The sequence below is a fragment of the Lethenteron reissneri genome, chromosome 65, assembly GCF_015708825.2.
Source record: "Lethenteron reissneri isolate LAM-NWPU_2019-01 chromosome 65, ASM1570882v1, whole genome shotgun sequence".
Taxonomy (NCBI): Eukaryota; Metazoa; Chordata; class Hyperoartia; order Petromyzontiformes; family Petromyzontidae; genus Lethenteron; species Lethenteron reissneri.
Window position 1 is genome coordinate 11,629,648 of NC_083843.1, and position 25,536 is coordinate 11,655,183.

Sequence of the window (25,536 nt, forward strand, 5' to 3'; positions counted from 1 at the left end):
GTGTACACAAACTAATATTCGTTAGTATTATTGTACACAAACTAATATTCGTTAGTATTAGTGTACACAAACTAATATACGTTAGTATTATTGTACACAAATTAATATTCAATAGTAATAGTGTACACAAACTAATATTCGTTAGTATTAGTGTATACACACTAATATTCTTTAGTATTAGTGTACACACACTAATATTAGTTAGTGTTAGTGTACACAAACTAATATTCGTTAGTATTAGCGTACACATACTAATATTAGTTAGTGTTAGTGTACACATACTAATATTAGTTAGTATTAGTGTACAATTACTAATATTCGTTAGTATTAGTGTACACATACTAATATTAGTTAGTATTATTGTACACAAACTAACATTCGTTAGTATTAGTGTACATATACTAATATTCGTTAGAATTAGTGTACACATACTAATATTCGTTAGTATTAGTGTACACACACTAATATTCGTTAGTATTAATGTACACAAACTAATATTCGTTTGTATTAGTGTGCACAAACTAATATTCGTTAGTATTAGTGTACATATACTCATATCTGTTAGTATTAGTGTACACAAACTAATATTCGTTACTATTAGTGTACACATACTAATATTCGTTAGTATTAAGGTACACAAATTAATATTCGTTAGTATTAGTGTACACATACTAATATTAGCTAGTATTAGTGTACACACTAATATTCGTTAGTATTAGTGTACACAAACTAATATTCATTAGTATTAGTGTACACATACTAATATTCGTTAGTATTAGTGTACACATACTAATATTTGTTAGTATTAGTGTACACACACTAATATTCGTTAGTATTAGTGTACACACACTAATATTCGTTAGTATTAGTGCACACAAACTAATATTCGTTAGTATTAGTGTACACATACTAATATTAGTTAGTATTAGTGTACACAAACTAATATTCGTTAGCATTAGTGTACACTTACTAATATTCGTTAGCATTAGTTTACACATACTAATATTCGTTTGTATTAGTGTACACACACTAATATTCGTTAGTATTAGTGTACACAAATAAATATTCGATAGTAATAGTGTACACATACTAATATTCGTTAGTATTAGTGTACACAAATTAATATTCGATAGTAATAGTGTACACAAACTAATATTAGTTAGTATTAGTGTACACAAACTAATATTCGTTAGTATTAGTGTACACATACTAATATTAATTAGTATTAGTATACACACACTAATATTAGTTAGTATTAGTGTACACATACTAATATTAGTTAGTATTAGTGTACACACACTAATATTAGTTAGTATTAGTGTACACACACTAATATTAGTTAGTGTTAGTGTACACATACTAATATTAGTTAGTATAAATGTACCCACACAGACATTGTGTGTCACAGCCTCGCACACTCTCGCATCCACACACAGACATTGTGTGTCACAGCCTCGCACACTCTCACATCTACACACAGACATTGTGTGTCACAGCCTCGCACACTCTCACCCACACACAGACATTGTGTGTCACAGCCTCGCACACTCTCACATCTACACACAGACATTGTGTGTCACAGCCTCGCACACTCTCACACCCACACATTGTGTGTCACAGCCTCGCACACTCTCATACCCACACACAGACATTGTGTGTCACAGCCTCACACACTCCCACATCCACACTCAAACATTGTGTGTCACAGCCTCGCACACTCTCACATGCACACACAGACATTGTGTGTCACAGCCTCGCACACTCTCAAACCCACACACAGACATTGTGTGTCACAGCCTCACACACTCCCACACCCACACAAGACATTGTGTGTCACAGCCTCGCACACTCTCACATCCACACACAGACATTGTGTGGCACAGCCTCGCACACTCTCACATCCACACACAGACATTGTGTGTCACAGCCTCGCACACTCTCACATCCACACACAGACATTGTGTGTCACAGCCTCGCACACTCTCACCCACACACAGACATTGTGTGTCACAGCCTCGCACACTCTCACATCCACACACAGACATTGTGTGTCACAGCCTCGCACACTCTCACACCCACACACATACATTGTGTGTCACAGCCTCGCACACTCTCACACCCACACACAGACATTGTGTGTCACAGCCTCGCACACTCTCACACCCACACACAGACATTGTGTGTCACAGTGCTCGTTGGCGAGGGTGGGGATCGTGAAGGTGGAAGCGTAGATGTGCAGTACAACAATGGTTCACGCTGCGCTGCCCCCTGCTTGTGTGATGTGTAAACATTTGACACGAGGGAGACAAAGGTGGCCGGGCGTGGTGCCTCTTTCTCACTGGGCTGACTCTCGATCTGCCTGATGTCATCTCCCTCACCTGGTATGCAGGAGCTTGTAGGTTTGATCCCGACCCTGACCATGACTGCCGCTGCTGTATATTTGGAGTCTGTGTCTCTCATCATCACAGTGGTCAGGGAGATGTTAACAACCTCGCCAGGTATACAGGATGTCATGGGTTCGATCCCGACCTTGACGGTGCCTGCTGTTGCTGCTGTATATTTGGAGTGTTTGTGTCTATCTCCCAGTGGTGGTCGCGTGGAATTTTCTCAGCATCCTCCAATTATTTGCTTCACATTTAGACTCAACTGAATGCGTTAAGATCATTTGGTTGCTACTATAAATTTCCATGTGATAATCCACTTAGTTGAGTTGTCATTTGCGGCCAGTTTCCTTGTGAAAAAGAGCCACATAGCTCAGTGGATCTTACCTGGTAAAATATATATTTTATAAAGATTCACGCCCCAAGGACACGCCACCTGTCTTAAACAAAGTGCAGCAGCCTACCGAGTGGTGCCGGTCTCCATCGTTGTATTTGTAATGCACGATGTCGATAGAGATCAGTGCAGAGTGCAGAGAGAGACTCACACACGAGAGCAATGCGCTTCGTATTCACTCCTCCTAGCGAGATGACCTCTGTGAGCTCTTGGTGACTGAATGTGGGAGGAGGCGCATCCTGGGTCCCCTGCGAGTCCGAGCTCCTGCACTCAGCACGGGACACGCAGAGTCTATGGAGGGTGCAGTCCCTCCACTCACACAGCACGGGACACGCAGAGTCTATGGAGGTGCAGTCCATCCACTCACACAACACGGGACACGCAGAGTCTATGGAGGGTGCAGTCCCTCCACTCACTCAGCATGGGACATGCAGAGTCTATGGAGGGTGCAGTCCCTCCACTCACAAGCACGGGAAACGCAGAGTCTATGGAGGTGCAGTCCTTCCACTCACACAGCACGGGACACGCAGAGTCTATGGAGGGTGGAGTCTCTCCACTCACACAGCACGGGACACGCAGAGTCTATGGAGGTGCAGTCCATCCACTCACTCAGCACGGGACACGCAGAGTCTAATGCAGGTCCATGTCTCTTGACATACGAACAATACGGGATACAACTGCATACAATTGGGTTTATTAGGAATCACATCGTGGCCGTTCACTGATTTGTCCACCAAGTGGCAGACAGAGCTCGAGTTTGAGTCTGGGTTGGTACTGACCTGAGACTCTCATGCAGGGGATCCTGAAAAACACAAACCCGCATTTCACATTAACATTGACATCTTAAACAGATGCCCACCTCCACACAGTCACCTGCCGCTTACAGTGGAGCACAACATCAAGGAATTAACAAATATCTGCAAACAGAGAATGATGAAAAACATAGTTATCTTTGTGCCTTTGTACTGTTATGCCTATTCTTATAAATTTTTGACTTAAAGCTTTCGTGACTGCAGGGATTCATATGCTTGTGTTTCAATCGAAACTTCGTGATTTTTTTTTTTAATATTTTTTAATATTTTTGATATTTTTATTTTTTACATTTTTTAAATGTTTTTTATTTTTACTTTTCTTTCTATCTACGTGACATTACCGAAAGAACCATAGCATATTAATTCCTGCAGTCACGAAAGCTTTAATTCAAAACATAGATTACCTCTTATTATTTTTTCATCAAAAACAGGATTCGTTTAACTGGACACGGACCCCAACAAATACAAAGCCACTCTTTGCAGGTCTAGTCTAGCAGCTAAACACATAGTTAAGTAATGTTCAACAACTCGTGTTTTTTAACTCTTTTTCAGTAGCGAGCTGGTTTTCACAAATGATAGCTTAACGAACTGGCTGATGTGGACATTTATAATAGCAGCCAAATACTCTGAATGGGTGATGTTGATTCGAAATGTGGAGTGAAAAACCAGAGGACCTAGAAAAAAATCTACGCGATCACAGAGAGAGAGAGAGACGTAGACTCCAAATTTACAGCAGACGTCAGGGTCGGGGTCAAACCCACGACCTCCTGCATAGCAGGCGAGATAAATAGCGATGTTGTACTGGACAAGTCCAGGTCTGAATGTCACACGGATGCAAACGAGCGTCTATTTTTGAACACCGCACCTTGCTCCCAGATCGAAAAACACTGAAATAAGATTGCCAACAATGTCAACATCTCACAGGGTGGTGCGGCTCTGCTGGTTGTAGTTAAACCCTTTGATAAACCAAGGCAATGAGTATAACCTATTACATAAACAATTACCTTACCAGGTAAGTCCCACTGAGCTATATAGCTATCCGTCAGAAGTAACCTTGCCAGAAATTAAAATTCAAGAAGTGGCATATCATGTGGAAATTTAAAGCAGCAAATTACCCTAAACACCTGACGTTGATTCTAAATGTAGAAGGAAAAACCGGAGGACCACACATCCACGAGGAGAGAGAGATGCAAACTCCAAATATACAGCAGATGTCAGGGTTGGTTCTAGATTTGAAGCTTTCGTGACTGCAAGGATTCATACTCTTAGGTTTTTTCGGTAAAGTCCCACCTGAAGACGGAGACTTGTGTTGCCTCCGAAACGTCGTGATTTAATTGAGTTATTTGCATTTATAATTAATTTATTTTATTCTTCTTCTTATTCTTTCTTTTTTTACCTACGTGACTTTACCGGAAAAAAACCTAAGAGTAGTAAGTGTTGGTATCGAACCCATGACCACCTGCATATCAGACGAGGTAGTTAACATCTCCTAACCACCACAGCGAGTGAATGGAGGTGGTGCCACCTGCAGGAAGGAGAGCGGGTCCTGCACGGCGAGGGCGGCGAGCAGCTGGTTGATCTCCTGCTCCAGGCCGCGTGCTCTGCTCTCGTAGCGAGCGATGTCCGCCTGGATGCGGGACAGCACGGAGCGGCCCTCCTCGTCCACGCGCTTCAGCGCCTCCCTCTCCTCCTCCTTCAGCTGCTCCCTCCGGCGCTCAAACTCTCGGCTGATCCGCGCCTTGATCCCACGCACAGACTCCTACAGAGACAGTGCCGAGTTGTTGAGTCACTTGTTAGGTAACGACACAATGTGGTGTTTTAAAGGTAATGATTGTTACCATGCCTCGATTAAGTACACGGAGGTGACCGACGTGTGCATTGGGAGCTCGTGAGCATATAAAGCACAGGGAGAATGAGAATGGGATATAAGGAGTAAATATCATAGGCAAGGGTAGTATAGGAATTACTTCTGTCTGTTTCTGAGTGTCAATCTGGGCGATATTAAATACATCTCTATGGGTATCATTCGCATCTGTCTGTCTGTCCGTCCCACTCTGAATTTACCAAACGATGCATAGGAGGGAAACATGAATTAAATCATAACCAAGTCTTGCTGCGGACATTCTCATGAAATTGTGCCAAAGGTCTGCGAATATACAGAACAAATATACGTGACATTGCTCGATGGTTTTAAATTAAAATGTGCTGAAATAGACAAATAATGCTGATTTCGAAGACAATACTCACGTCCACTCTCCCTTGCACTCAGGCTAAGTTAGTGCTCATATTCTTAGGTGTTTTCGGTAAAGTCACGTAGGTAAAACATCAAAATTAATAAAATAATAAAATAAAATAAAGATCACGACGTTTCGGAGGCAACACAAGTGTCCGTCATCAGGTGGGACAGTCACAGCCAGATTAGCTGCATCAAGTGAGGCAATGATTCAAGATGTAATCCCTTAAAAGCGAGTTGAGGGGGGAGGAGAGGGGGGGGGCTCATCAGAATGTGGTAGCCAATGAATGGAAAGTATCGGGAGAGAGGGGCCAAAAAAGGGTTTAATAAAATACGATTCGTAGGCAAACCTCCACGCGACGGTAGTCGTCCCTGAGTGTCCGTGCCCGTGACGCCGCCGTGTTCCTCTTCTCCTCTCTCCCCTCCTTCTTGACTCTGAGCTCCTCCTGCGTTGTGGTAGATAAATCAATAAATACTCGGTGCTCACTATTGCCATTGGTGGATCACTAATAGACCTCATCCCGCATCTCTCCGATTAGGACCGTTGGCTACGAAAGAAGTTCAACACACATACACACATTTGTTGTCAGATTTCAGCACACGTCTTCATTTATACTTTTTCTTTTACCATGATTGTATCGTGACTGCACTATCCGTGTTATATATTGAGATGAAGAATCCAAAGGGAACTACCGTGGAGCTATGCAATATCCTCCTACAACATCATCAACAAATATCACGTACATTCTAAAATATGTTTTTAACCTCTTCCAGTGATGAGTGGAGTGGCTTCTCACACGCCCTACTATACATAGCAACGTTTCTCACTTAGTCAAACTAATATATTGAATGAATTCTCACGTAAAATATTATTTAACGTGCTATGAAATGTTGACTGTGCTTAGACCATCAACTCACTAAACTTGAGAATCCGCTTTAATCCATGGGCGGCCGACACGATTCCAACTCAGCATTACAGCGTTACCGTCTCAGCGTTCTGACGTCTGAGCCACCCTGCCACCTCTACCTGGGTCTCCCTGTAAAGGGACGTTTGGTCTCAACATGAGCTCACCTGGTCGAGGTGAGGGTCACGACCAACTGATGTGAATCTCTCAACCTCCTGTAACAATGTGGATTACAAAGGAACATTACACTTCACCTGTCTTGTCTGTTGCGCTTTTTCCACCGTGATGACTCTGTGTCCATAGTGGTCTCCAGTGATGGTGCACCCTGTGCAGACCGGGCTCTCATCCTGTTCACAGAAGTACTTCAGCTCCTCTCTGTGCTCCCCGCACCGTCGCTCCTCCAGGTTCGCGATGGGAGCCACCAGGACGTGATCACTCAGCCTGGGATTCTCTACATGAGGCCTCAAGTGCTTCGCACAGTAGGACATCTCACATCTCAGGCAGGTCTTCACTGCAGGAGTCTGGCCACCACTGCAATGGTCACACACGATGGCCGCGGCCATCCCGTCTCCAACTCTGAGCTGCTCCACCAGGTTGGCGAGGGCCACGTTCCTCCTCAGCTGGGGTCGCACAGGGAAGGTCGCTCGGCACTGCGGGCAGCTGAAGCTGCTCGCCGTCTCCCAGGCGGCCTCCAGGCACCGCAGGCAAAACGAGTGTCCGCAGCTCAGCGTGGAGGGGCAGACGAACTTGCCCAGGCAGATGGAGCAGCGCAGCTCGCTATCTACACTCTCACTGGGAGTCGCGCTCGCCATGACCCATGGCTTCGCTTGGATCGCTCGCTGTGTGGCTCAGAGAGACGCTGGACCAGGACCTGTCTCTTATAGCGACGGTGAAGAAGGAAGTAAAATGCTGAAAATAGTTTCATTGTCGTCACTGACATCACGAGACACTGCCTGGAATGTGAACCCACGCCCTGAGGTGTGCAAACAGCAGCCTCAATGGTGAACACGGCTACTGTACACACCTTGACATTTAAATAAATGAGTGCTGTTGTTAATATACATCTGTGAGGCTCAGCTGCGGTGGCTCATTCGTGAGATGAGTGTCGAGAGATAAACTCATCCTTCTACAGCAAGTTGGTGGAAAGATGTTATCTCCCTCGCCCGTTATACAGGAGGTCGTGGGTTTGATACCAATCCTGACGCCTGCTTTTTATTTAAAGTTTGCGTCTCTCTCCGTGGTCACGTGAATTTTTCTCCGGGTCCTCCAGTTTTCCCTCCGCATTTACAATCAACATCACGCGTTTGGAGTAGTTGGCTGCAATACATTTCCACGTGATAAGCCATCATTTGTGGCCAGATCGTTTCTGAAAAATAGCTACACAGCTCAGTGAGTCTTACCTGCTAAAATTAAAATAAATAGTTGGCATAGTTGTAGATATCTCATGATGTCTTGTAACTACATCTCCGTGTAATTACCCCAACGTGACAAGTTGCTTGAATGTCATCGTGGCATCAGAAAAATAAGTAATATTAAAAAAAGTTTTTAAAACACGCTGTTATGAAATGTACTAGTAATGGCAGAACTCCACGACTCCAGGAAGTGGCCCCGAAGCTTGCCATGACGTAAGGACCGTGGCCAATTACAGCCAATGTCAGTTGACCATGGACAATTAGACCCAAACCGAAACATAACATATAAAAAAGAATGTTTAAAAATATTGATATTTTTATTTTTTATGATAGAATATAGCATTGTCATTAGTGTGACATAAGTATACCAAGTCTGCAGTCGATACCACATTGGTAAGTGGGTTAAAATTGAGTTACAAGATTTGAGGATACAACAACGGCAACAGAGTGAGTTAAAAGAAAGCGCGTATTAATAAAAAAAAAATACGTGTAGCCTCCCGAGACAGATCCTGGAATCTTGAGTCATTTGCTAGCAGTATGAATCTATCACCAACTCTACCTGCCTCCATCACCCACTGCTGGCGATGTCACCGTCTCTCACTCTCACCTTGTCCGAGACTGCAGATCCCCGTGTCAGCCATTCACAGCCGCACCCACCGCTTGCTTCACCTGCGTTGTTGTTTCATATTCACACGCACGGCTACTCAACACGCATGCACACGCAGCAACACAGATGCCCATCGGCGTTCACCATGATTGCAATATTTTTTTACCAATAAAACTAAACAATGGTTTATCTTACCAGGTGTAATGCCCCACTGAGCTATTAGCTTATTTTCCAAAGCGACCTGCCCATCACAAATGACAGCTCAACAAAGTGGCTCATCAGATTGGAAATGCATAGCAGCCAAATAATCTAAATACTGAACTCTAAACGCCGCTTGAACCTGGAGACGCTCTCCTGGGCTCTGCGGGTTGTTCACAGCAGATAACGAATGCCTTGGACGCTACACCCCAGTTGGCTCATTCCTCGGTGCAGCAGCAGGGACGACTCAGTGCTCAGTGAGGCGCAGTGGCTCCAGGCCAGGCAGGCAGCGCGATCCGCCGCGGATTTTGCAGCCAACAAATCCTCGCAGCGTCCCGGGAGAGCCGGTTAGGTGACAGCTCAGCACCCCTCGGGTGCCAAGCAGCACACACCCGGCTACGCATCCTGTTTCACCCACCCACTCACCCACTTCCCCACCTACCCACTAGGCCTCGGCAAGGTAAGGTAATTTACCTTATTTTACCGGGTAAAGGGGTAAAGATGTCGACATGCCAAGGGGTAAGGTAAAGGGTAACAGGGTAAAGGTAGCTCGGAAGAATTACCCGGTAGGCTAAAGGAAGCGCAAAGTATTACCCGGTAAATACGGTACCTTGTTTACCGCTAAAAGCTCCGTGGCGCAGTCCGTGGCCTACATTTAATAAGCAATATTAAAAAAAACTTTATCAAAAACACGCTTTTATAAAATTTACGAGTAATGGCATAACTCCACGACTCCAGGAAGTGGCCCCGAGGCTTGCCATAACGTAAGGGACCGTGGTGATTTACAGCCAACGTCAGTTGAGCGTGGACAGTTAGACCCAAGCCGAAACATAACATATACAAAATAATGTTTAAAAACATATATTTTTTATGATAGAATATAGTATTGTCATCAGTATGACCTAAGTATACCAAGTTTGCAGTCGATACCACATTAAGAAGTGGGTAAAAATTGAGTTTCAAGATTAGAGGATACAACAACGACAACCACAACAGAGTGAGTTAAATGAAAGCCTGCAACATTGGAATCATCGAGAGTATTCTACATGATTAAAGTGCTCTACCTAGCATTGACCGTTATAAACCTTGTTCATGTGTAGTAGTTCCCTAGTAATTACCCTGTAATCGGGTAATTTTTATGGGGTAAGGGTAAAAGGTAGGGTAAAGGTAAGCTCGTTGCGTTTTACCTTTTACCTTACCTGCTAAAGGGTAAAAGGTAGGGTAGAGTGATTGTATTGTGGTAAGGTTAAAGGTAGGGTAAATGTAGGCTCGTTTTTACCTTTTAACTTTTACCTTGCCGAGGCCTACTACCCACTCACCCACCTCCACTCACCTCCACTTACTCACCCACTCGATCACCCCACGAACAGAGCCTTACCTCGGAGTCCTTAGGAGGAGGCGACACGTAGGCCTCAAGGGTCACGTGGTTTATGAGCGGAGATCGCTCCCTGTAGACAGTGGCTCTTAACCTGGCGTGCACGCAGCCCCTGGGGGTGCGAGATGCCCTTTCTGGGGGGTGTGAGACTTGTTTAGAAGGTAAATCATCGAAACACAAATTAGGCACGGGCCCGTAAGTACGACTCCTTTGTTAATCAAACCCCCAGGTATTTATTCACATTATTCAACATTTTTACTATTGAGAACCAAAGGGGGTGCAAGGCTGCGGTCAAGGTTAAGAACCACTGCTGTCAACATTGCGGGGGCCATCCCATTGCGTGCCTTGCACAAGGGTGGTCCAAATATCTGGTGACCCCTGTTAAATATTTCGTGATAAAAAAAAATATTTGAAAATATTGATAAAACAGTTACAAAAAAATACGTTCAATATGTTAACGTATGCAATTAATTGTGATTAACTAAAATGTGTGCTAAGTGTAATTAAGAATGTGTGATTGCAGATGTTCTTAATTGCCCCTGGTGTGGTGTGTGTCTCTTGTCTTGTTTATTGTGAAGCGGACTTCCCCCCTCTTTAGGGCGACTCATCCTTAATATGAATTCCTGCTGCGGCATGCAATGACAGGCACTGGGAAGACAAAGGCGGTTGGGCAGGCTCTGGTTACACCCCTGGAACACATATTATTCTGGTCGTAGAGAATTTACATAATTCGTATTATGCGTTTTTTCAGAATACGCTAAATCCAGACATTTGGAGAGAAAAAACTTTTACGTTAAAATAGGCAATAGCACTCTTAATATTATTTTTTGGAAAAGGCAAATATACAACGCAGACGGGACACAGAGGACTTTTTTAATAGAAATATACAGACTAGAGACACACAGACGAGAGACAGATTTATGTACGGGAGTATACAGACGGGACAAAGAGGGCTTTATTCAAGCGATGAATGAGAAAGAAAGAGACAGACCGTCGGCCCGTGGCACCTGGGTCTGCCCCGTGACCTCCTGCCAGCGGGCGTTCGACACTTCACGTAGCCTCAAGGTGCACTTGGCCTGGCACAAGCGTCGTGGTGACGTCACCGCCACTCAGTGGCGAATGGCGGTTGTTGTTGTTGAGTGTGTGTGCGTGTGTGTATGAGTGTGGAAAGTGGTAGTGTAGCGCTTAGTCCACTGCGCTATGAACCTGGCGACCCCGGTTCTATTCCTGCTCACGGACCCAGTGACAATTATCTGAACCGGTTTTGGGCCTCCCCTAGGTCGACTCAGCCGCAAATGAGTAAGTGTGTGAGTGAATGAGTGTAACTGAATGCGTAGCCTGGTGTGGGCTGTTCGGCACCCGAGGGGTGCTGAGCTGTCACCTAACCGGCTCTCCCGGGATGCTGCTAAGATTGTTTTGGCTGCAAAACCCGCAGCAGATCACGCTGCCTGCCTGGCCTGGAGCCACTGCGCCTCACTGAGCACTGAGCCGTCGCTGCTGCTGCACCGAGGAATGAGCCGTGGACATCGTGGGAACCCCTTTCGCTCGCATTGGTGACCTTGTGGAAGGAAGCATTCAAACGCATTGGATGAGTCCAGGCCGTGTTCAGTAGAATCCGGTTCTGGTTTTCCCACAAGTCCGACTTGGGTGGAGAGTCAAAGGCATTCGTTATCTGCTGTGAGTTCAAGTTCAAGTTCATTTATTAGGTATAGCCCTGTGAGCCATGCGGCTCTTAAGTCGGGTGCAACCACAACAAACTAAATATGAACACAGAACATCTTAAAGCGACGACGCGTAACAGAAACATCCTGGAATAATCAACAAATATAAAAAAAAACGTATTAAAACGCGAATAATAGGGGGTTTCCCCTTTTTTCTGGCAACAAAAATGAAACCTTTTTACGAGGATTCATGTCTGCCTTAACCACAATACTTGCAGTCAAAATGCAAACAAAAACACACTACGATATATTTTGGTACTGGCAACGGAGGTCTAATGAAAATAAGCTCATATTTCAGTGGGCTTTACCTGGTAAAATAAAAATAGTTTAGTTTTATTCGTATTCTCTTTTTACAATCATGGTGAACGCCAATGGGCATTTGAGTCTGCGTGTGTATGCGTGTTGAGTATCCGTGCGTGTGAGTGTGAAACAACAACGCAGGTGAAGCAAGCGGTGGGTGCGGCTGTGAATGGCCGGCACGGGGATCTGCAGTCTCGGACAAGGTGAGAGTGAGAGTCGGTGACATCGCCAGCAGTAGGTGATGGAGGCAGGTAGAGTTGGTGATAGATTCACACTGCTAGCAAAAGGCTCAAGATTCCAGGATCTGTCACGGTAGGCTACAGACAAATTCCATCTCGGATGCTACAATGACATTCAAGCAACTCATCATGTTGAGGTAATTACACGGAGATGGAGTTAAAGGACATCATGAGATATCTACAACTATACCAACTATTTATTTATTTTACCAGGTTAGGCTCACTGAGCAATGTGGCTATTTAACAGAAACGACATGGCCACAAATGATAGCTCAATGAAGTGGCTTATCACGTGGAAACTTATTGCAGCCAACTACTCTAAACGCGTGATGTTGATTGTGAATGCGGAGGGAAAAACCGGAGAATCCGGAGAAAAATTCACGCGACCAAGGAGAGAGAGACGCAAACTTTAAATATAAATTAGGCGTCACGGTCGGGATCGAACCCACTACTTACTGTATACCGGGCGAGAGAGATAACATTTTGCCACCAACGTGTTGTAGTCGGATGCTTTTATCTCTCGACTCTGATCGCACGAATGAGCCACCGTAACTGAGCCTCATCGATTTATATTAACAAAAGCACTCATTTCTATAAATGTCAGGGTGTGTATAGTAGCCGTGTTCACCTTGAGGCTGCTATTTGCGCACCTTGGGGCGCGGGTTCACATTCCAGGCGGTGTCTCGTGATGTCAATGACGACAATGAAAATATTTTCAGCATTTTACTTCCTTCTTCACCGTCGCTATAAGAGAGAGGTCCTGGTCCAGCGTCTCTCTGAGCCACACAGCGAGCGATCCCAGCGAAGCCATGGGTCATAGCGAGCGTGACTCCCAGTGAGAGTGTGGATAGTGGGATGCGCTGCTACATCTGCCAAGGCACGTTCGTCTGCCCCTCCACGCTGAGCTGCGGACACTCGTTCTGCCTGCGGTGCCTGGAGGCCGCCTGGGAGACGGCGAGCAGCTTCAGCTGCCCGCAGTGCCGAGCGACCTTCCCTGTGCGACCCCAGCTGAGGAGGAACGTGGCCCTCGCCAACCTGGTGGAGCAACTCAGAGTTGGAGACGGGATGGCCGCGGCCATCTTGTGTGACATCTGCGGTGATGGCCACACTCCTGCAGTGAAGACCTGCCTGAGATGTGAGATGTCCTACTGTGTGAGGCACTTGAGGCCTCATGTAGATAATCCCAGGTTGAGAGACCACGCCATAGTGGATCCCATCGCGAACCTGGAGGATCGACGGTGTCGGGAGCACAGAGAGGAGTTCAAGTTGTACTGTGAAGAAGATGATAGTCTGGTCTGCACAGTCTGTGCCATTGGAGGAGACCATTCTGGACACAGGGTCATCGCAGTGGAAAGAGTGCAACAGACAAGACAGGTGAAGTGTCATGTTCCATTGTAATCCACATTGTTACAGGAGGTTGAGAGATTCACATCAGTTGGTCGTGACCCCTCACCTCGACCAGGTGAACTCCTGTTAAGACCAAACGCCCCTCTACAGAGAGTCCCAGGTAGAGGTGGCAGGGTGGCTCAGATGTCAGAACGCTGAGATGGTAAAAATGTTATTCTGAGTTGGAATCAAGTCGGCCGCCCATGGTTTAAACCGGATTCTCAAGTTTAGTGAGTTGATGGTCTAAGCCGAGTAAACATTTTACAGCACGTTAAACGATATTTTGCGTGAGAATTCATAATCTTTGATTGACTAATTGAGAAACGTTGTTATGTATAGCAGGGCGTGTGAGAAGCAACTACACCCATCGCTGGTAGAGGTTAAAAACATATTTTAGACTGTACGTGATATTTGTCAATGATGTTGTTAACCAGATATTGCATTGCTCTGCAGTAGTTACGATTGGATTCTTCATCTCAATAGATGACACGGACAGTGTAGTCGGGATACAATCGTGGGAAAAGTAAAAATATGAATGGAGACGTATGCAGAAATAGAATGACAACAGATGTGTGTATGTGTGTTGAACTTATTTCATAGCCAACCGTGCTAATCAGAGATGCGGGATGATCAATCAGTGATCCACCAATGGCAATGGTGAGCACCGCGTTTTTATTGATTTATTTACCACATGCAGGAGGAGCTCAGAGTCAAGAAGAAGGGGAGAGAGGAGAAGAGGAACACGGCGACGTCACGGGCACGGACACTCAGGGACGACTACCGGCGCGTGGAGGTACAGCGAGAGATGGCAGCCGCGCAATTCCCTCTTCTGGTTTGCCTAAGAATCGTATTTAATTAAACCATACTCTTATTTAACTCTTTGGTTATTTCGGTAAAGTCACGTAAGTAGAAAAAATAATAGATCACGACGTTTCGATCGCAACACAAGCAATCGTCATCAGGTGGGACAACCACAGCAAGAAAAAAACTGCTGAAGTAACTCTTACTATTGACGAGCACTGCCCAACGCGTCGGCGCGGCATACAACTTTGGTGAATTGCAAGCGGTGTGGATTTCAAGAAAATCGTTTCCCAATGACAATTCGCTTGCTGCCTGCTATGAATCTACAAAATCAACGACATCACACTGTAACGAAGCAAAGTGTGAGTTCGTAACTGTGTTTGTCTGTCAGCACTTTTTTGAAAACCCATTTTTTGAGCGCATAAGCTTCATGAAACTTTAATCTTCAATTAAGTGTATTGCTTAAGTGTATTTTTACACATCAGGACAAAAAAATGTGGGAAACATTACAACCAGTTTAGGACGGCCAGAATTGCAAAACACGTTTACTACGTGAATAAAAGGCCACCACGGTATGACACGGAAACTTCATTTATGACGTAACTTTCAACATGACATCAGTTTTGATTTGGGGGGGCAGAATCGATCCACGCTGGACGATGCGTTGGCGACTTGCCCTGTCGATTCCTTTATTGATCACAACCACGATGCTTGCTATGGAATGTTGCAATTCCTCCCTTCTGGCTTCCCCAAATCTGAACCACATCAACTTAGCCTGAGGGCCCGGGAGAGTGGACGTGAGTATTGCCTTCGAAATCAGCATTGTTTGACTCTTTCAGCACATTTTAATTTAAAACAAGAGCAATATGACGTAAATTTGTTCTGTATATTCGCAGAAACTTTGACACACTTTCCTGGGAATGTCCTCGGCAAGAGACTTGGTTTTGATTTAATTCACGTTTCCATCCGACGCATCGTTTGGTAAATCCAGAGTTGGACGGACAGACAGACAGAAGCGAATGATACCCATAGAGATGTATTTAATTTCCCCCAGATTGAAACTCAGCAACGTGTAGCTACAGACAGAAGTAATTCCTATACTACCCTTGCCCATGATATTTTCCCCTTATATCCCATTCTCATTCTCCCTGTGCTTTATATGCTCACGAGCTCCCAATGCACACGTCGCTCACCTCCGTGTACTTAATCGAGGCATGGTAACAATCATTACCTGTACAACACTACATTGCATCGTTTCCTAACAAGTGACTCAACAACTCGCCATTGTCTGCGTAGGAGTCTGTGCGTGGGATCAAGGCGCGGATCAGCCGAGAGTTTGAGCGCCGGAGGGAGCAGCTAAGGCAGGAGGAGAGGGAGGTGCTGGAGCGCGTGGACGAGGAGGGCCGCTCCGTGCTGTCCCGCATCCAGGCGGACATCGCTCGCTACGAGAGCAGAGCACGTGGCCTGGAGCAGGAGATCAACCAGCTGCTCGCCGCCCTCGCCGTGCAGGACCCGCTCTCCTTCCTGCAGGTGGTACCACCTCCATTCACTCGCCGTGGTGGCTAGGAGATGCTAACTACCTCGCCTGATATGCAGGAGGTCGTGGGTTCGATACCAACCCTGACATCTGCTGTTAATTTGGAGTTTGCGCCTCTCTCTCCTTGTAGATGCGTGGTCCTCTGGGTTTTCCCTCCACATTTAGAATCAACATCAGGTGTTTAGGGAAATTTGCTTCGAATAGATAATAGGTTTTTCCCCTTTTTTCTGGCAACAAAACAGGTGTTAAGATGTTAAAGACCAAACTGAAACCTTTACGAAGAATCATGTCTGCATTAACCACAATATGTATGGTTAGAATGCATACAAAAAACATACTCTGATAATATACTGTATGCATTGTTCTTGAAACTGATTTGTCCACCCCAGAGACAGTTTTCTTTTGACATACGCCTTTTGGCGTCCTCTGGCCTAACAATGTTTGAGACGAGGCCCAAAAGAAAGCTTTCTCTGGTGTGGAACAATCAGTTTCAAGGACGATGCCACATATATTATCAGAGTGTGTTTTTGGTTTGAATTCTGACCAAAGGCATTGTGGTTAATGCAGACATGATTCCTTGTAAAAGGTTTCAGTTTGGTGTTTTAACATCTTAACACTTGTTTTGTTGCCAGAAAAAAGGGGAAATCCTATTCTCATATTTTGGTACTGGCAAAGGAGGTGCCATGGTGAGGCTTAACAGTACAAAGGCAATGCAAGTATCAAAGTATTAATAGCTCTGGTTGAGCAGTGATACCTTGCAATAGGAATCTGTTAGGTGTTAAGAACAAGAACATGTTAACACCTCCTAATTTAATTGCCATACATTATAAAGTCACTTCCTACTTTTTTCATCATATCAATATTGGCAAATAGGTCCCATAGATAACTGTTTTTCATCATTCTCTGGTTGCAGGTATTTATTAATTCCTTGATGTTGTGCTCCATTGTAAGCGGCAGGTGACTGTGTGGAGTTGGGGCATCTGTTTAAGATGTCAATGTTAATGTGTAATGCGGGTTTGTGTTTTTCAGGATCCCCTGCATGAGAATCTCAGGTCAGTACAAACCCAGACTCAAACTCGAGCTCTGTCTGCCACCTGGTGGACAAATCAGTGAACGGTCGAGATGTGATTCCTAATAAACCCAATTGTATGCAGTTGTATCCCGTATTGTTCGTATGTCAAGAGACATGGACCTGCATTAGACTCTGCGTGTCCCGTGCTGAGTGAGTGGAGGGACTGCACCTCCATAGACTCTGCGTGTCCCGTGCTGAGTGAGTGGAGGGACTGCACCTCCATAGACTCTGCGTGTCCCGTGCTGAGTGAGTGGAGGGACTGCACCTCCATAGACTCTGCGTGTCCCGTGCTGTGTGAGTGTAGGGACTGCACCTCCATAGACTCTGCGTGTCCCGTGCTGCGTGAGTGGAGGGACTGTACCCTCCATAGACTCTGCGTGTCCCGTGCTGCGTGAGTGGAGGGACTGTACCCTCCATAGACTCTGCGTGTCCCGTGCTGCGTGAGTGGAGGGACTGCACCTCCATAGACTCTGCGTGTCCCGTGCTGCGTGAGTGGAGGGACTGTACCCTCCATAGACTCTGCGTGTCCCGTGCTGAGTGCAGGATCTTGGACGCGCAGGGAATCCAAGATGCGCCTCCTCCCACATTCAGTCCCCAAGAGCTCACAAAGGTCATCTCGCTAGGAGGAGTGAATACGAAGCGCGTGGCTCTCGTGTGTGAGTCTCTCTCTGCACTGACCTCTGTCAACATCGTTCATGACAAACACCAAGATTCAGACCGGCACCGCTCGGTAGGCTGTTGCCCTTTGTTTAAGACAGGTGGCGTGTCCTTGGGGCGTGAATCTTAAAAAAAAATTTTAGCAGGTAAGATCCACTGAGCTATGTGGCTCTTTTTCACAAGGAAACTGGCCGCAAATGACAACTCAACTAAGTCGATTATCACATGGAAATTTATAGTAGCAACCAAATGATCTTAACGCATTCAGTTGAGTCTAAATGTGAAGCAAATAATTGGAGGATGCGGAGAAAATTCCACGCGACCACCACTGGGAGATAGACACAAACACTCCAAATATACAACAGCAACAGCAGGCACCGTCAAGGTCGGGATCGAACCCATGACCTCCTGTATACCTGGCGAGGTTGTTAACATCTCCCTGACCACTGTGATGATGAGAGACACAGACTCCAAATATACAGGAGCGGCAGTCATGGTCAGGGTCGGGATCAAACCTACAAGCTCCTGCATACCAGGTGAGGGAGATGACATCGGGCAGATCGAGAGTCAGCCCAGTGATAAAGAGGCACCACGCCCGGCCGCCTTTGTCTCCCTCGTGTCAAATGTTTACACATCACACAAGCAGAGGGCAGTGCAGCGTGAACCATTGTTGTACTGCACCTCTACGCTTCCACCTTCACGAGCCCCACCATCGCCAACGAGCACTGACGAGAGCGGTGAAGTATGGTCAAATAACCCCCCCCCCCCCTGGATGCGCACGGCGAGGGGAGGCGCTCACAGACAATGTCTGTCTGTGGATGTGAGAGTGTGCGAGGCTGTGACACACAATGTGTGTGTGTGGGTGTGAGAGTGTGCGAGGCTGTGACACACAATGTCTGTGTGTGGGTGTGAGAGTGTGCGAGGCTGTGACACACAATGTCTGTGTGTGGATGTGAGAGTGTGCGAGGCTGTGACACACAATGTGTGTGTGTGGATGTGAGAGTGTGCGAGGCTGTGACACACAATGTCTGTGTGTGGATGTGAGAGTGTGCGAGGCTGTGACACACAATGTCTGTGTGTGGGTGTGAGAGTGTGCGAGGCTGTGACACACAATGTCTGTGTGTGGATGTGAGAGTGTGCGAGGTTGTGACACACAATGTGTGTGTGTGGATGTGAGAGTGTGCGAGGCTGTGACACACAATGTGTGTGTGTGTGGATGTGAAAGTGTGCTAGGCTGTGACACACAATGTGTGTGTGTGGATGTGAGAGTGTGCGAGGCTGTGACACACAATGTGTGTGTGTGTGGATGTGAGAGTGTGCTAGGCTGTGACACACAATGTGTGTGTGTGTGGATGTGAGAGTGTGCGAGGCTGTGACACACAATGTGTGTGTGTGTGGATGTGAGAGTGTGCTAGGCTGTGACACACAATGTGTGTGTGTGTGGATGTGAGAGTGTGCGAGGCTGTGACACACAATGTCTGTGTGTGGGTGTGGGAATGTGCGAGGCTGTGTCACACAATGTGTGTGTGTGTGGATGTGAGAGTGTGCGAGGCTGTGTCACACAATGTGTGTGTGTGTGGATGTGAGAGTGTGCGAGGCTGTGACACACAATGTCTGTGTGTAGATGTGAGAGTGTGCGAGGCTGTGTCACACAATGTGTGTGTGTGTGGATGTGAGAGTGTGCGAGGCTGTGACACACAATGTGTGTGTGTGTGGATGTGAGAGTGTGCGAGGCTGTGACACACAATGTGTGTGTGGATGTGAGAGTGTGCGAGGCTGTGACACACAATGTCTGTGTGTGGATGTGAGAGTGTGCGAGGCTGTGACACAATGTCTGTGCGATGATGTGAGAGTGTGCGAGGCTGTGACACACAATGTCTGTGTGTGGGTGTGGGAGTGGCGTCAACATCGTGGTGCTGGCATCATCACCGCTGTTCACTGCCACTGTACACACACACATGGTCATGTTAGTGTAGCACTTATTATTAATATTATTTATTATTCACTATTTATTTTTATTATTCACTTATTATTATTATTCACGAGTGATTAACAGTATGTGTATGCAGATACTAGCTAATATTAGTTTCTGTACACTAATACTAACGAATATTAGTATGTGTACACTAATACTAACGAATATTAGTGTGTGTACACTAATATTAACTAATATTAGTATGTGTACACTAATACTAACTAATATTAGTATGTGTACACTAATACTAACTAATATTAGTATGTGTACACTAACACTAACTAATATTAGTATGTGTACACTAATACTAAATAATATTAGTATGTGTACACTAACACTAACTAATATTAGTATATGTACACTAATACTAACTAATATTAGTATGTGTACACTAATACTAACTAATATTAGTATGTGTACACTAACACTAACTAATATTAGTATGTGTACACTAACACTAACTAATATTAGTATGTGTACACTAATACTAACTAATATTAGTGTGTGTACACTAATACTAACTGATATTAGTATGTGTACACTAACACTAACTAATATTAGTGTGTGTACACTAACACTAACTAATATTAGTGTGTGTACACTAATATTAACTAATATTAGTATGTGTACACTAATACTAACTAATATTAGTGTGTGTACACTAATACTAACTAATATTAGTATGTGTACACTAATATTAACTAATATTAGTATGTGTACACTAATACTAACTAATATTAGTATGTGTACACTAATATTAACTAATATTAGTATGTGTACACTAATACTAACTAATATTAGTGTGTGTACACTAATACTAACTAATATTAGTATGTGTACACTAATATTAACTAATATTAGTATGTGTACACTAACACTAACTAATATTAGTATGTGTACACTAACACTAACTAATATTAGTATGTGTACACTAATACTAACTAATATTAGTGTGTATACACTAATACTAACTAATATTAGTATGTGTACACTAACACTAACTAATATTAGTATGTGTACACTAATACTAACTAATATTAGTATGTGTACACTAACACTAACTAATATTAGTATGTGTACACTAATACTAACTAATATTAGTGTGTGTACACTAAAACTAACTAATATTAGTATATGTACAATAATACCAACGAATATTAGTTTGTGTACACTTATACTAACGAATATTAGTGTGCGTATACTAATACTAACGAATATTAGTTTGTGTACACTATTACTATCGAATATTAATTTGTGTACACTAATACTAACGAATATTAGTATGTGTACACTATTACTATCGAATATTAATTTGTGTACACTAATACTAACGAATATTAGTATGTGTACACTAATACTAACTAATATTAGTATGTGTACACTAATACTAACGAATATTAGTATGTGTACACTAATACTAACGAATATTAGTGTGTGTACACTAATACTAACGAATATTAGTATGTGTACACTAATACTAACGAATATTAATTTGTGTACATTAATACTAACGAATATTAGTGTGTGTACACTAATACTAACGAATATTAGTGTGTGTACACTAATACTAACGAATATTAGTGTGTGTACACTAATACAAACGAATATTAGTGTGTGTACACTAATACTAACGAATATTAGTGTGTGTACACTAATACTAACTAATATTAGTTTGTGTACACTAATACTAACGAATATTAGTATGTGTACACTAATACTAACGAATATTAGTGTGTGTACACTAATACTAACGGATATTAGTGTGTGTACACTAATACTAACGAATATTAGTGTGTGTACACTAATACTAACGAATATTAGTGTGTGTACACTAATACTAACGAATATTAGTGTGTGTACACTAATACTAACGAATATTAGTGTGTGTACACTAATACTAACGAATATTAGTATGTGTACACTATTACTATCGAATATTAATTTGTGTACACTAATACTAACGAATATTAGTGTGTGTACACTAATACAAACGAATATTAGTATGTGTACACTAATACTAACGAATATTAGTGTGTGTACACTAATACTAACGAATATTAGTATGTGTACACTAATACTAACGAATATTAATTTGTGTACATTAATACTAACGAATATTAGTGTGTGTACACTAATACTAACGAATATTAGTGTGTGTACACTAATACTAACGAATATTAGTGTGTGTACACTAATACTAACGAATATTAGTGTGTGTACACTAATACTAACGAATATTAGTGTGTGTACACTAATACTAACGAATATTAGTGTGTGTACACTAATACTAACTAATATTAGTTTGTGTACACTAATACTAACGAATATTAGTATGTGTACACTAATACTAACGAATATTAGTGTGTGTACACTAATACTAACGGATATTAGTGTGTGTACACTAATACTAACGAATATTAATTTGTGTACACTAATACTAACGAATATTTGTATGTGTACACTAATACTAACGAATATTAGTGTGTGTACACTAATACTAACTAATATTAGTTTGTGTACACTAATACTAACGAATATTAGTATGTGTACACTAATACTAACGAATATTAGTATGTGTACACTAATACTAACGAATATTAGTATGTGTACACTAATACTAACTAATATTAGTTTGTGTACACTAATACTAACGAACATTAGTATGTGTACACTAATACTAACGAATATTAGTGTGTGTACACTAATACTAACGGATATTAGTGTGTGTACACTAATACTAACGAATATTAATTTGTGTACACTAATACTAACGAATATTTGTATGTGTACACTAATACTAACGAATATTAGTGTGTGTACACTAATACTAACGAATATTAGTGTGTGTACACTAACACTAACTAATATTAGTATGTGTACACTAACACTAACTAATATTAGTATGTGTACACTAATACTAACGAATATTAGTTTGTGTACACTAATACTAACGAATATTAGTTTGTGTACACTAATACTAACTAATATTAGTTTGTGTACACTAATACTAACGAATATTAGTTTGTGTACACTAATACTAACGAATATCAGTGTGTGTACACTATTACTAACGAATATTAGTATGTGTACACTAATACTAACGAATATTAGTTTGTGTACACTAATACTAACGAATATTAGTTTGTGTACACTAATACTAACGAATATTAGTATGTGTACACTAATACTTACGAATATTAGTATGTGTACACTAATACTAACGAATATTAGTATGTTTACACTAATACTAACTAATATTAGTTTGTGTACACTAATACTAACGAATATTAGTATGTGTACACTAATACTAACGAATATTAGTATGTGTACACTAATACTAACGAATATTAGTATGTTTACACTAATACTAACTAATATTAGTTTGTGTACACTAATACTAACGAATATTAGTATGTGTACACTTATACTAACGAATATTAGTATGTGTACACTAATACTAACGAATATTAGTATGTGTACACTTATACTAACTAATATTAGTATGTGTACACTTATACTAATTAATATTAGTATATGTACACTAATACTAACGAATATTAGTATGTGTACACTAATACTAACGAATATTAGTATGTGTACACTATTACTATCGAATATTAATTTGTGTTCACTAATACTAACTAATATTAGTATGTGTACACATACTAACGAATATTAGTATGTGTACACTAATACTAACGAAGATTAGTTTGTGTTCACTAATACTAACTAAAATTAGTATGTGTACACTTATACTAACTAATATTAGTATATGTACACTAACACTCACGAATATTAGTATGTGTACACTAATACTAACTAATATTAGTATGTGTACACTAATACTAACTAATATTAGTATATGTACACTAACACTAACTAATATTACTATGTGTACACTAACACTAACTAATAATTGTATGTGTACACTAATACTAACGAATATTGGTGTGTTTACACTAATACTAACTGATATTAGTATGTGTACACTAATACTAACGAATATTAGTATTTGTACACTAATACTAACTAATATTAGTATGTGTACACTAACACTAACTAATATTAGTATGTGTACACTAATACTAACTAATATTAGTATGTGTACACTAATACTCACCACAGATGGACGCTCACCGACTCTGGACACAAACTCAGCCCACGACTACCTCCAGATTTCCTCGGATCTCAGGACGGTGACGCTGAGCGATGTCTCCCAGGGTCGCCCCCATCACCCACACCGCTTTGAGTACTTGTCACAAGCCCTGTGCTCTGAGAGCTTCTCGTCGGGTCAGCACTACTGGGAGGTGGACGTGGGGAGCGTGAGGTGGGGGTATCGGGTTGGAGTCGCGTACGGGACGATCCCACGGAGAGGGAGTGGTGATGAGTGCCGCCTGGGAGGGAGCGACGTCTCCTGGTGTCTACACAAACAAGGCGACAGCTTCTCAGTGCTGCATGGCGGGGTAGTGACGTCACTGTCGGTGCCGCAGCCTCCGCGGAGAGTCGGGGTCCACCTGGACTGGGACGCGGGGCTGCTGTCGTTTTACAGCGCCGACTCCATGGCGCTGTTACACTCGTTTAATACAACTTTCACTCAGCCCCTCCACCCTGGGCTGATGGTGGGGTATTCCGGTGTTTTTGGTGACTCAGTGAGGATTGTGGATCTGAGTGGCGCGTCCTGAGAGAGGTGAACGTGAACAGCGCAGAGGGCAGACGCCACCACGACGCACGGCGCTCGCCACCCTCGTCACCGCCATGCGCAGCGCCACGCCCGTGACTGGCTGGTGGCTGTCGGTGGCTAGGGGCTGCGTGGCTCTCCATCACAACGGGGGGGCTGAGCGTAAACAATCCTCACAACCTTCATGGGGGGGGGGTGATAAAATAAGTACCGCTCTGTGTTTGTGTGAAGCCAGCGTGGATGTATTCACCCTGCCAGAGGAGTGTGACTGTGGTGAAGGGTGCAGTGATTAGCAATGGGGAACTGGGATGTGTTTATACACTGGTGGTGTCATGGGTTGTGGGAGAAACACAACAACAATAATAATATATTCTTTATGTTATTTCGGTAAAGTCACGTAGATAAAAAAAGAAAAATATGAAAATTTTAATAATAAACATTAAATAAAAATGTAAAATGTGAAACCAAAAATTCATGACGTTTTGATCGCAACACACGCGGCCGTCATCAGTCAAGAAAATTTTTACGTCAAAACAATAATATTGATTTTTAAATCCTTTATATTAAGTTCACTTGCTTGCTTGCGTGCTTATAATTTCCAAAATTTTACACTTTTTAGGAAAAAATTAATTATATTTAATTACCAATTGCTTAATGCTGGCAGGCATTCATCTGACCCATAGGTGGCAGCCATCTCAAGCCAGAGGACGAGAGGACTCGAGCCGCCACGCATATAAAGGATTTATAGTGAAAAACTTTGTTTTTACGGGTTAATTTTTTAAAAGTATAAATGCCGTGTACGACTGTGGCAATGTAACGCTTTTATCATCGATTCTACAATAAAAATACAGAA

General features: G+C 43.0%; 2 protein-coding genes across 4 annotated transcripts in view; one reads left to right on the plus strand and one right to left on the minus strand.

The window, feature by feature from the left end:
* LOC133359417 (E3 ubiquitin/ISG15 ligase TRIM25-like) overlaps positions 1-10,203 on the minus strand; it is a 90,565-nt gene extending 80,362 nt beyond the window's left edge. For both annotated transcript variants that reach the window (XR_009757160.1, XM_061577830.1), the window contains exons 1-5: positions 6,980-10,203; positions 6,171-6,266; positions 5,113-5,346; positions 3,555-3,577; positions 2,927-3,039 (exon numbers count right to left, since the gene is read on the minus strand). Coding sequence is in view for 1 of the 2 variants with exons in the window: in XM_061577830.1 (XP_061433814.1) it covers positions 2,927-3,039; positions 3,555-3,577; positions 5,113-5,346; positions 6,171-6,266; positions 6,980-7,537 (1,024 nt within the window). In the remaining variant the exon portion in view is untranslated. The remainder of the gene's footprint in view (positions 1-2,926; positions 3,040-3,554; positions 3,578-5,112; positions 5,347-6,170; positions 6,267-6,979) is intronic.
* A 2,159-nt stretch (positions 10,204-12,362) lies between these two features.
* LOC133359418 (zinc-binding protein A33-like) lies at positions 12,363-25,500 on the plus strand. 2 transcript variants are annotated; one of them, XM_061577833.1, is made up of 7 exons: positions 12,363-12,541; positions 13,414-13,951; positions 14,661-14,756; positions 16,061-16,294; positions 17,331-17,353; positions 17,917-18,029; positions 24,131-25,500. In XM_061577833.1, the coding sequence occupies exons 2-7, from the start codon at positions 13,433-13,435 to the stop codon at positions 24,685-24,687; spliced, it is 1,542 nt and encodes a 513-aa protein (XP_061433817.1). In that variant the 5' UTR covers positions 12,363-12,541; positions 13,414-13,432; the 3' UTR covers positions 24,688-25,500. The 2 variants fall into 2 exon arrangements, with proteins under 2 accessions (XP_061433817.1, XP_061433816.1); XM_061577832.1 differs by having other exon boundaries at positions 12,363-13,951.
* The last annotated feature ends 36 nt before the right edge of the window (positions 25,501-25,536 follow it).